Source organism: Ceratotherium simum, chromosome 14 (assembly GCF_057802395.1).
Source record: "Ceratotherium simum simum isolate JZ-2026a chromosome 14, ASM5780239v1, whole genome shotgun sequence".
In the NCBI taxonomy this organism is placed as follows: Eukaryota; Metazoa; Chordata; class Mammalia; order Perissodactyla; family Rhinocerotidae; genus Ceratotherium; species Ceratotherium simum.
The window spans coordinates 25,361,621-25,373,936 of NC_141913.1; the positions used below are offsets into that span (position 1 = coordinate 25,361,621).

The 12,316-nt window shown below is 38.5% G+C and overlaps 1 protein-coding gene across 11 annotated transcripts in view; it reads left to right on the forward strand.

The window, feature by feature from the left end:
- DTNA (dystrobrevin alpha) overlaps positions 1-12,316 on the forward strand; it is a 353,310-nt gene that overhangs the window by 259,560 nt on the left and 81,434 nt on the right. For all 11 annotated transcript variants that reach the window (XM_087439129.1, XM_087439125.1, XM_087439119.1 and 8 more), the window contains 2 exons: positions 61-274; positions 11,607-11,692. In XM_087439129.1, the coding sequence (XP_087295255.1) occupies positions 61-274; positions 11,607-11,692 (300 nt within the window). The remainder of the gene's footprint in view (positions 1-60; positions 275-11,606; positions 11,693-12,316) is intronic.

A 12,316-nucleotide genomic window follows, 5' to 3' on the forward strand; every position in this document is an offset into this window, starting at 1 on the left:
TGAATTTACCTTTCCATGCACTTTGGGCTGATATGTTGATTCTGCTTTAATTGTGTGTAGTGCACCTGGTGGACATTTGGAACGTCATAGAAGCATTGCGGGAAAATGCTCTGAACAACCTGGACCCAAACATAGAACTCAATGTGGCCCGCTTGGAGGCTGTGCTCTCCACCATATTTTACCAGCTCAACAAACGGATGCCAACCACTCACCAAATCCAGGTGGAGCAGTCCATCAGCCTCCTGCTTAACTTCCTGCTGGCAGCCTTTGATCCGTAAGCTTCCTCTGAATGTCTGTTACTCTCTACAAGTTCGGTCTCCCCTTCCTCTTGTCCTTCTTGGTCTTTACTCCAAATAATTTTCTAGAGTTAACCAACTGCCTCTTTTTTCTTGATCAGATACTTATCTCAACAAAGTCTCTGTGTTTAACAGAAATTTTAAATGCTATGGAAAAGACTAGAGAGTAAAATAGTGCCGTAGGGAATTGAAGACAATTGTATTTTATGTGCTGACCTTTATTTAACTCATCCCACGCTTCCTAGAAGCTAAGGACACTTGAAAATGTTACGTGATGGCATGCCTTTGGAGAAATTTAATGAAGCATAAAGTGGGAGGATGTTTTTAACTCTCTTCTTTGCAAATTGCCTAAGACAGTGTTTCTGAGGTGTCATAACAAGACCCTCGAGCAAACAGGAAGAAATTGAAAAGTGTTTCTTGACCAGCCTGGTGAAAGTAGCCATGACTTGAGTTAAATGGGCTGGTCAATAATGTGCCACATAAAACAATGTGATGCCGTCCACACACCGCAATTGAAACTCAGCCCCATTATCTTATAATTTTCCCTCATAGAATCAGAGAGTTTCAGAGCTGGCTGAGACCTTAAAGACTTTTCTTCCAAATCTCTCATTTTACAGATGAAGGATCCGAAGCACAAAGAGATTGTCACTGCCCAGCGTTTCTCAGCATGTTAGTGGCAGAGCGGGGACTTAGGAATTCAGCTTAGATTTCTTTTCCAAGGCATATGTGGCAGCCCTGTGAAATGTAAAAACTCACCTGCATTACATTATCAGCCTAAAATTTCAAAAGGGCTATGCTGATAGCCCCTAATCTAGATATAGTATCGACACCTCCACTTTCACTACTGGTTTTGAATATTAACAAGGAAAATTGCTAACTTGACCTTTCAGCAATCACATTTTAAGACTCTCAGAAGATTTTGCTCAGTCTCATTGTCTGGCCAATGCTTGGGAATGGTTAAGCCTGGCACTGGAGATGTTGCAGCCAGGTGAATGTTATTATGCCACTCACTTACAAAAGTCACCAGCTGTCACTTTGGAACCTAGAGTAGTAACAGAATTGGTCATGCTCGGTTTGACCAGTATACATTATTGTCTCCATGATGTTTATATTTTGAGAAATTCTCAAGTGGAAATAAACAATTTTAAAACAAGAAGTCCAGAGTGATAGGTTCTGCTTAGTCTGTGCAGACGTCAGAACTGATATACTGCTTTGGGCTAATCACTATGGTAACCGAGCGGCAGGGCAGGTAGAGAAACCTCTGGTTCCACATGACAGGTGGCAGAATGGAACTAGGCCGTGGAATTTCTATAGCAGAATTTCTGTCCTGTCCCCTTAACAAGAGCATGACAGTTTTCAGACTTGCTATGAAAATATTCAGGGGACTTATTTGTTTTAAGTGTAACAATGGAAAATGTAAAAAGAGAAATATAATTGCCTGCTAAATCTTGGAGGCTTGCTAGAGGATTAATAAGGAATCGAAGCTAAATCATAATTTGGACCCACTCTATAAATACAGAAACAGGGCCAGATTAACAATAAGGAAGCGGGCGTTTGTGAAATACATAGGACTTAAACTAATAGGGTTAGATTCTTCACTTTTGTTTAGAAATGTTGGGAACATCATTTCAAAAAATAGAGCTATAAATGTTCTCTAAATAGCTATGATAATGTAGCTGAATCATTTCAAGACTGATGAGTGGTAAGCTTAAGGACTACCCCAAGGTAAAGAGCAGTTCACACGAATGTTCAGAAGAAATGTTTGGGTCCTACTCTTCTTACAGAGAGGAAGGCGCCTGATGTATCCTTTCAGTAATCTCATTGTAGTAGATTTATAAACACATCCTCATGGAGAAATCTCATTGTAGAGATTCATAGATACATCTACATAGAGAACCCAGTCTGCAGGTACTTCTGCCTTCTCTCCTTTGTCATAGCAAATGAGTGTAGGCAGTTCTACTGATGCTCAAATGTCTGACTGGTGGGTTTTGAAATTTAGGCAAAGTGAGATGTAAGCCATCAGGAAGTACCACTACCTGGAAATATAACTTAGAAGTGAATATAAGAAGAGAACCAAGAATAAAATGAATGTTCAATTCTATTTCTTATAACAGTAAACTCCTGTTTATCCAAATGAGATCCTGTATGGAAATCTGATGTCACTTCCTACCATGTATCCCATGACAGAACCCCAGTGTTCAAGGAAGTCTTCTGTATTTTGGTAGACATGAATGAGCCTGATACTAATAGATCAAGGATGTGCTGTTGCTATTATAGAATCACTGAAACATTGAGGAGGTTGTTCTGCATTTGCTGTATTTTAAATGGACATATTTAAAAAAATCCGAAATAAAAGTTAGAGATGCCTTAAGAACCAGGACTCCAAAGAGGTAATGTAAAAAAGAAGGAAAGACAGTATAGCAATTTAAACTCATGAAGAATAAGAACTTGCATTCAGAGAAATGTGGTCATTATTTTGGTGGTGCCTTAAAATTCACCAGATCCAGCCAGTTGGACTCTGCCAAGAAAATAATAACCTGAAATGAGGATCAAGGCCCACTTCACTTGGATGTACCCCTGGGAACCAGACTCGCCTTCCCACAACCATAGTTCCCTAAGAATAGCACTCACCTGTTTCTTTCCTCCCCCAAAACCACCTGGATCTCAGTTCTCATAAAGGCATGCTTACTGCAGACCATAATCTGCTGGTTGCAAAGTTTCTCTGCTCTTCGGCCAAGTCAGCCTCTTAGAAGATATAATTCATAGCTACATATGTAGCATGATTTGTAGAATGTTAGGAGCTAGGATTTGCCCCCAGTGTCCTATGCCCATGCTTGCCATTCTGTCACTGAATAGGCAGTCTGTTGAGTCTAGAAGATTTTTGTTCTTCACCACTTTTGTTCTAAAAATGGCTGTTCCCCTGGGATGTGTGACCTAGCGAGCTACTAGCACCAACTTATAAGCAGACCCTTTCCACACTCAGAAGCAATCTTCTCTAGGGTCTTCTCTAGGGAAATAGATGGGTGTACCAGGGAAGGATGGGCGAGGAGGTGTCAGAAGGGGGAGCAGGGGCTGAGAGGGAAGAAGAATACTAGGAAATAGCCGGAGTCCTGAGCCAGTCTCTTCTCGTCTCTTTCCTTCTGTGCACCCCAGGAACTGGCCCTCCTCCTTCCCTTATTTGCTGGCAGGAGCCTTCCACCTAAGGCTCCCTCTTTCAGAATCCACTAACAAACTGGCATCAACTTTTCCTCTCACCTCTTGTCCATATCCCAGTGGGGAAAAAATGTATCTTTGAAGTGTTCCAAGGACTTTTACTGTTATTATTTTTTAGGAAGTTGAAACTAACAAAAGAAAAACAACATAGCAGAAAGTTACAAGATGAAAATGATTCTTTTTTTTAAACAGCTTTATTGAGGTATAATTGTTACCTTGAAAATACTTCTTAAAAGTCCATAATGTGTGGCCTTTTGGAGAGGTAAGGTCACAAAGTCTGAGACACTGTGAAGCCCATTACCTCTCATGGCTGAGTGGATCACCCTTCTCCAAGTCCCAGGGCTCCTTGCACATGAGTCTGCTATTCTCTTGTAGAGCCTGCCTTACTGCTTGTATGACTGCCTCCCACCAGAAGCTTTAGAGAGGGACCATGTCTTATTCTTTGTCTGCACAGCCCCTGAGACAACACCCAGTGCATAATGAATCAGTGAGTGAATGAATGAATGAAAATCAGAGGTTGACTTTTCTTAGCTCTTGTCACACTAATTTCTTTTCATTCTTTTTCTGAGATTAAGTCTGCCTTAATCTCCAATATATTACCAAGACTAGTGAGTCCAAGTTTGCTCTGTCACCTAGATTCATCCCCTCTGTTTTTACTCCTGCTCCACAGAGAAGAAAACCGGATGCTCATCGTTACTAATGTGGGTGATCCTATTTTCACAGAAGACTTCATATACTTCTCTTACTCTCTTCCTACTTCCCTGGGAAACACTAACAACTTTAGTCTGTTGACTTAATCTCATTTGAATTCAGTAGAATCTTCCTTGTTAGGACAGTTCCTCATAAAGTAGATGATGTGACGGTGGCCTTGTTTTTAGCAAATATTATTTTCACATGTATTCAGCCACTCAAAACTCATAGGAGGACAATGATAAACGTTAAAAGGAGCAGTGATTTTCCTATTTTCAGAGGTCAAACTACATTCTTAATGCCAATTGTCTAATGATAATATTATAATAATTCTAATTATGGCTAAGATGTACTCAGCTTTTACTGTGTGCCAACAATCTTACCGATTTGGCACTATCCTATTATAATTTTCCATGTTGAGAGGTGATGAAGCTGAGACATAGAGAGGTTAAATAATTTACAGGTCATACAGCTTCATACTAGATGAGGTGAGTGGAAAAAAAATCATTTTGTTTCAGGAATCAGTTTAAATTCAGCTCTGTTTGTGCTTTCTGCTTCATTTTTTTAAATGAGAATTAATGTACAATTTTTCCCCAGATTTACCCTGCTTATTACAGGAAATTATTATTATGCTCACATTCCTAACCTTTCCAGTTTGTGGTATTTAGAGCTCATTGACAAGTGTATGTGAAAGAAATATTTGGACTTAATAAGTTTTTTTTTTAATTTCTTGTTTATTGCAGTAACATTGGTTTATAACATTGTAAAAATTTCAGGTGTACATCATTGTACTTCTATTTCTGCATAGATTACATCATGTTCACCACCAAAATACTAGTTACAACCCATCACCACACACATGTACCGAATTATCCCTTTCACCCTCCTCCCTCCCCCCTTCCCCTCTGGTAACCACCAATCCAATCTTGGTCCCTCTGTGTTTGTTTATTGTTGTTATTATCTACTACTTAATGAAGGAAATCATAGGGTATTTGACCTTTTCCCTCTGGCTTATTTCACTTTGCATTATACCCTCAATTGGACTTAAAAAGTTTTACATTGTAGATTTAGAGTCAGTTTTATGACAGCCATCCAGATCTCCCAATCCATCGTATAACCGTCTTTTGTAGAGAATACAAAATCCTGGTATTTTCCTCTCTGACATATCGCACCTTGCTGAGCCATTTGAACATCCATTCCCACTGCTGAGCACTGACACTATGAAAGGTACCACAGCACTATTTCAGATGCGTGGATATGAAGTAATCCTGAAACTCTGCCAAAATCCTCTGCCTTTTGAGTTTTAGAAATGATTCTAATGTTCAATGCAAAATATACTACAAAGTACACAACCGTTTCTCTGTGCACCAACAAAACGTATTGTTCACACTTGAGACTGTGTGGACGTGTGAGAGCAAAGGAAAAAGAGAAGTCATATAAAACGAAATTTTCTTCTCTTTGCTTCTTATTATCCATATGACTAAAACTAGATATTTAACAGAGCGTTTACTTGGCTCGGTGATTTTTTTCTTGGCACATCTTAAATTCAAGATGTCCAGAGAGTATTCTCCTCTAGTCACTAAAATTTTGTTCTGGTAGGAAATGTTTTGTTCCAAGATTCCTACGTGTTGCTAAAATGGAATCTCCTTCTGAATAACTTTCACAATTGTAGATAAATTGAACATCCTAATGTCACTCATCGTTCTGTCAGACTTGTACTTTGGATGAGTGGCAGATGGGATTTTATGGGGATAAGGGAGACATGTCAACAGTATTGGCCCCTCCCATTCTGGAGAAATTCCTGGCAAACTCACCTGGCCCTGTGCTATGAGGAATTCTTTCCCAGATGTTTTGCTAACGTTATGGACAGCCCAAAGAGATGCCAGGGCCAAATAGGGGGTTTCTATCTGTTCACATGTTAACTCCACTATCCCAAAAGCAAGAGTAATTATGTACGTGATCAATTCTAAATTCAAGGTATCACATGACTGTACAATCTAATATTAAGGGTCATAAAGTCAGTCTTTGTAATTTTACTCAAAAACTTAGTATTTATCAATATAAATCAGAAAGTTTCTTTTCACTCGTGTATTTATTAACTTAACTAATATATATTAAGAGCTTGCTAGGTGCTAGGTGCTATGATAGGCTGGGGATGAAAGATGGATAAGATGGGGTCCCTGCCCTTTGTAAAAATGTGTTGTATTAAAATTAACTGTTTTTTACTCTTTCTCCCTAATAGACTATAAGCAAATATCTCCAACCTCTGAGGCATTGCCAATAAATACCTATTGAGTGATCCATGGAACAAAATAATTCCCAGATAAAAAACGTGTTATGATAGAGGCAAGTTGTGGAAGCCAGAGGAGGAAGAAATTCTCTCAGTTAATTAAGCCACTAAAATGTGTGAGAAAGAGCAGTTTGAGTGCTGTGTCTCTGCTTATAAAAAATGCTTACCAAATGTTTTTATAAAATATGTTGGTAAAAGAAGAGCTTCTGGTGTTAGTACTCTTAAATTGAGAAATAATTCTTCCAGGCTGTTCAAAAAAAATCAGTCAGAATTCAAATCTCACTTTTGAGGACTTGAAATTTATCATGGGATTCTGTAACCTCGAACAGGAAACTCTGTTAGCAATTTGGAGAAAATTTACATTCTGTTCCGAGTTCAGCCTAGCATCCCAGACCTATCAATATCTGTTCGTTGTTTTTCCGTCTTGTCAAAAGCAGGTTTTCCCTCCCAGACAACTTTTCCCTAAAAGTATTATCTTCTTTGTTAAAAGGAATCAGTTTATCTGTTCATGGAAAACTCAGCCCAACATAATACACTCACTCACTTTTTATTATGATGAGTCAAACTTTGAAGTAATCAGTGTTTTTAAGACAGACACTCTACAAATTTCCGTATATATTTTAGCCAAAGGATAAGTGCTTTCCTGTTTTCATTTTCAATTGGTCGCCCCTTAGGAAAATTTTCAGAGTGAGAAAACAAAATATAAAGTGAAATAAAATATTTAAAGAAACATTGATTTATGAAACAATTTCAGTTTGTACCTTTGATAATTTGCTGGTTCTCTTAAATGCTCTTTTAGGTATTAATTAAATACCAGTGTAACAATTTAATTGGGTATTTTTTGACATCAAACTAGAACAAGAAAGTAAAATTTGCATAGGCAAAAGCTTCAGGATAATTGGCTTAAAAATAGAATATATTCCATTATTCCAAAAAACAAATAGTGGGGAAAAAAGAGTAAAATATGTGTCATGCATTGTGTTCTCACTCTACATTGAAAGAGAAAATACTAAAATAAGTAAAATTTTTACTTTAGAAATAATTTTTCTTTTAATAAAAAATGATAGGCTAATAGTAAATTTTTTTTTTAAGTTTTTGCTATACCTTTTACACTACTGAGGAGTCGACTGCACTAGCAGCTTTTATTCACAAGGAAAAGCTTATGTGGTCATGTCATTGATTACTGATTTTAAGACCCACCCCACCCCGAAGAATCGATGACCTAATGGATACACTGTATACTCCATCCAGTGGAGTATACTGGATGGAGTATACAGTGTATACTGTATACACTGTATACAGTATACTGTATATACTGTACACAGTGCTCTCAAACACATCTGGCTCTGTTGCATCTTTCTTGAGGGGGTAGTCAGAACTGCACACGAAACCGAAGCTGTGCTGCCGTGGTTTTTCATAGAAGCAGGACAAGAGCGTAGACTTTTTCTGATGCTCCTTCTGGTGTTGCCCGTTCCAAGGCCGTTTGGCCTGCAGCATTACAGACAATCTCCGTTTTTCATCCTCAGCACACTCTGGCAGGTCCACTTCCTGAGTTGCGACCAATAGTCAGCATTCCATACGTGCGCTTTACTCCTGGAGGCGTTGCGTGTACAGACTCACTTTGGAACACTATGCCGCTTTCCTGCTCATTTGCACAAGACTCCTGGGAGCTTCCTGTTATCTATCCTCATGGGCTTCACTTTCCACTTCCTAGACACTTAAGGGATTTCACAAACTGTTCGTGCGTGATTCAAACTGCCCCGACTAGGGACGATTCCTCATGAGCATAGCTCTTACACTTCTCCATTTGAGGTGTACCAACTTCTCCCTACTCCTTGCTTCCTTTGTTAATGCTAATTCTTTTTTCACAAAAAAATAGGGACCCTGATCCCAAGGTGATTTTGATTAAGTAATGGCCTTTGGTATGGAATCTTGTCAAAGGCCTTCAGAAAATCTTTCTCTTTTCCCTCCTTCTCTTCAGCCTGTTATATCTAGTGAAAATGTTCTTTAAAAAGATCCATTTGTATTTAAGTCCTTGGTGCCCCCATTCTCCATTGTGGAGTCAGTCATCTCCACTTACTCCCTAACCTCCTTCAAGGTTTATCCAATACTGGGGCTGAACAAGGTCTAAACTCACCCAATATTGGTGTGCTTACACCATGATCTACATGCCTGCATACCCCCTGAATCCTTCTTCATGACAGGGGTCACATTTGCAATCTTGCACAGTAGCTTGCATAACAATAGATTCTAGTGGCCTAATTTCACCCTTGAGTTCCTGCAAAACTCTCATTGAGCTGCCCTCCACTTGGTAATTTATCTAGATTTATTGTGTCAATTTGGCAGAATAGCTCTGATACAACCACTGTTGGATTTAATAGCATTAATCTTGCATTTCCAGGAACAATGCAGGACTGACCATCTCCCTGTGATCTTCTTCATTAAAAACTAAGGTTTAAGGGGCCGGCCCCGTGGCTTAGCGGTTAAGTGCGTGCTCTCCGCTGCCAGCGGCCCGGGTTCGGATCCCGGGTGCGCACCGAGGCACCACTCCTCCAGCCATGCTGAGGCCGCATCCCACATACAGCAACTAGAAGGATGTGCAGCTATGACAGACAACTATGTACTGGGGCTTTGGGGGAAAAATAAATAAATAAAATCTTTAAAAAAAAAAAAAAAAAAACTAAGGTTTAAGAATTCACCTGTGAGCTCTCATCATTGCATCCTTTGGAGAACCCTCTGTTTCAACTCATCTGTGGTCTATCCTCTTTCTTGAGTTAAATTGTTCTCTCTGATTCGTTGAAAGAAAATTCTATTGCTCTTGAAGTCTCACATATAACACTTCTCAAGTTCTTTGACTTTTGAAGACCACCTTATCACTATGTTGTGCCTATTCTTCCATTCTTTGTGGAGTTTCCTGTTAGTATTTGAACCATGTTTCAGCTTAGGAGAAGAAGCTAATTATTTCCTAAAATAAAATTTTTGATACTTCCAGTTATCCATGCAATTGGAAATGCAAGGGACATGGAATAATTTTAAATAAGGTGGTTTTTACAAAATCATTGCATTTTTATTATAGCCACCTGCTCTAAAATTAGTAAACAGCTTAATAAGTGGTCATTCAAAATTCTAGTGGCACCTATTATAATGATTAATAGTCATTCATTAATATAAGAAATTTATTGTTCACTAACTCTGTGTGAGACAAAGTGTGAGGCACTGGGAATTCAACTAATTCAGAAGACAAGGTCTCTGCCCCCAAGGATCCCACAGTGTGGAGTTGCACGCAGACATGTAAATAAATAAATCAAGGTCATTCAGTGTGATAGGTGGCAAATAATAAGTAAAAGTGAAGGGGAGAGTGATTGCCTTCCCATCCAGGGGGAAAACTGTTCTCAGAACAGAGAGAATGATGACATTGAGCTGAGTCTTCATGAATGGGTGGGAGAGTCCTGGGCAGACCATGGTAGGAAGGGCAGGGGCATTAAACAGTGGGACTGTGGTGTGGGGTACAACAGAAATGGTAGCAGATGATACTGGAGAAAGTTGAACTATATCCTGTAGGCAAATGGAGGCAATAAGCATTTTAAATAATGAAATAATATGGTCAAATTTGTGATATGAGTGTGCAAGCCGAGAGATCATTTAAGTTATTTCAGTGTCAAAGCAAGAGCTGATAGAAGCAATGGCAGTCAGAATGGAAAGAAAGGAATGGGTTTAACATAGAGTTAAGAGGTATATTTGAGTCCCTCAAACATTTGTCCAGGGTGGTAGTGAATTGAGGAAGAGCAAAAAGTCAAGGGTGACCTCCACCCCAGGATTCATTTTTGGGTAGCTAGGAGCATGGTGATTCTGACAACTAGAAGAGGGACTGTAGGTGGAATAGCAGGTTAGTAGCAGGTTGGTCTGAGTCTTATGGGAGGGCTTGGTAAAGATAGTGAGTTCTACCTGGAACATACTCAGTTTGACATGGTATCCAAGTGAATATTTCCAATAAATAATTACGTAAGTCTGGTGCTCAGGCTTAGAAATGTAAACGGGAGAGCCACTAGCATAGGGTTCAGTCAGTTTTGCATTCTGGCTAGCTGTATTTCAGGTACTATGCTAAGAATGACAGCAACAAAGATGAATAACAAATGATCTTTCTCTGGAGTCTAGGAGGAACAAAGCCATGATTATTTATTATATCTTATTCTTCTAATATGTCAGATATATGAATCTTACTCATATAAATGATTTATTCTATATACTAAACCCTTGTCAATACAAATTTTACTTACCTTTCACCCACGTTATTATTTTAAATATCTCTTTGATCATTCTTAAGAGTAGCAACTATCAAAGAAATGAATTATTAATACGGTACACTTTCTGATTCCGAGGATATAAGAATAAACAGTTTATTCCAGCTGGAAAATCATTTAGCTGAAATCTTATAGTTCTTACAATATGCCCTTTATATCACATTTTGTGAAGGACAATTTAGTTATACTTCCTGAATCCATGAAGATTTGGCAGCTCTGGTGTCATTTAGGTAAAAGGAGAACTATTCAAATAGAACTCTTACTTTAGCTCCTTTAAAATACCAACTCCCTTTGAAAAGTAAATGTATCATATAAGCACAGTTGGCTTGTGGGTAGGATAGGATGGTTGAAAAAAAAGTGTGATGAGCGAGTCCCCATAGTTACCCTAACCAAATTCAGGAATTCTCTGACAAAAAAAAAAAAAGATTTTTCTGAAGCCTTGTTTAAATAAATTATAGAGACGGTAGAATCATCATGCATAAAATTATTTTATGAAACTCACAGTGAAAAGCATGTTCTGTCATTTTAATCCACAGTTAAATATCCCTCTGGCTTCCAGTATATGCTTTGAGCAAGCGACATACACAAGGAATAACTTAAAGATTTTGTTATCTCTTGAAAAAAGGAAACGTTGAATAGACAGTTTTCCAGAAATGTGTGTTACATTGTTTTCACAACCTTTTCTAAAGTGGATGTGTTCACATAATGCATGCAGCTACGGTGTCCTATGATTTCGACAGAACAGAAAATGTCAAACCTCGCTATTGGAAGTTCTCCAAATGACATCGTTTCTTTTTTTCTATTCTTATTAAACAGGGAAGGCCATGGTAAAATTTCAGTATTTGCTGTCAAAATGGCTTTAGCCACGTTGTGTGGAGGGAAGATCATGGACAAATTAAGATGTAAGTTATTCTTGATATCTCTCTTTGCTTATCCCTCCTATGTTCCACATTTTCCTCTCCCCTGTTCCTGCCATGTCCTCCTGCCCATTTATGACTTTCCTCATTCTATGAGAGTTGTTTGAAATATAATCTTCATTGATCTTTGGATTTTGTCGTAGAAATATTTTCATATTAGATAAATGTTAATGAAATGAATACTTCGTTTACTTATGGATTATTATTATTTATAACCTGTTGAGTATCACCAACTAGACTGCTTGTGATATTAAGGTAAGATATACATTCTTTCAAGTTCATGGGACTGTATTGCCTTGCAGGAATAAGTCCATCTTCATGAAGGTCATGTTGGGCAACCTTCATTTTTTAGGTAATCTAAAACCAAAGCTCTTGGCACTGTTCCTCATTCTTCTCAGCCAGTGCTGTTCAAATCCCTGGGAACTCCAAAGGTTCCAAAGTAGGCATTGCCAGGGTATAGACATGGGAATTGAGTAGAGACTATAGACTGAGAATTACCTGGATGCCGATAAAAACATGATTGCTCAAGCACATTGAGTAATTATGGGCCTTTTGTGTACATTTTGTCACTAAATGTGGTAGAGTTTTTGAACCAACAAAACAGTGGGG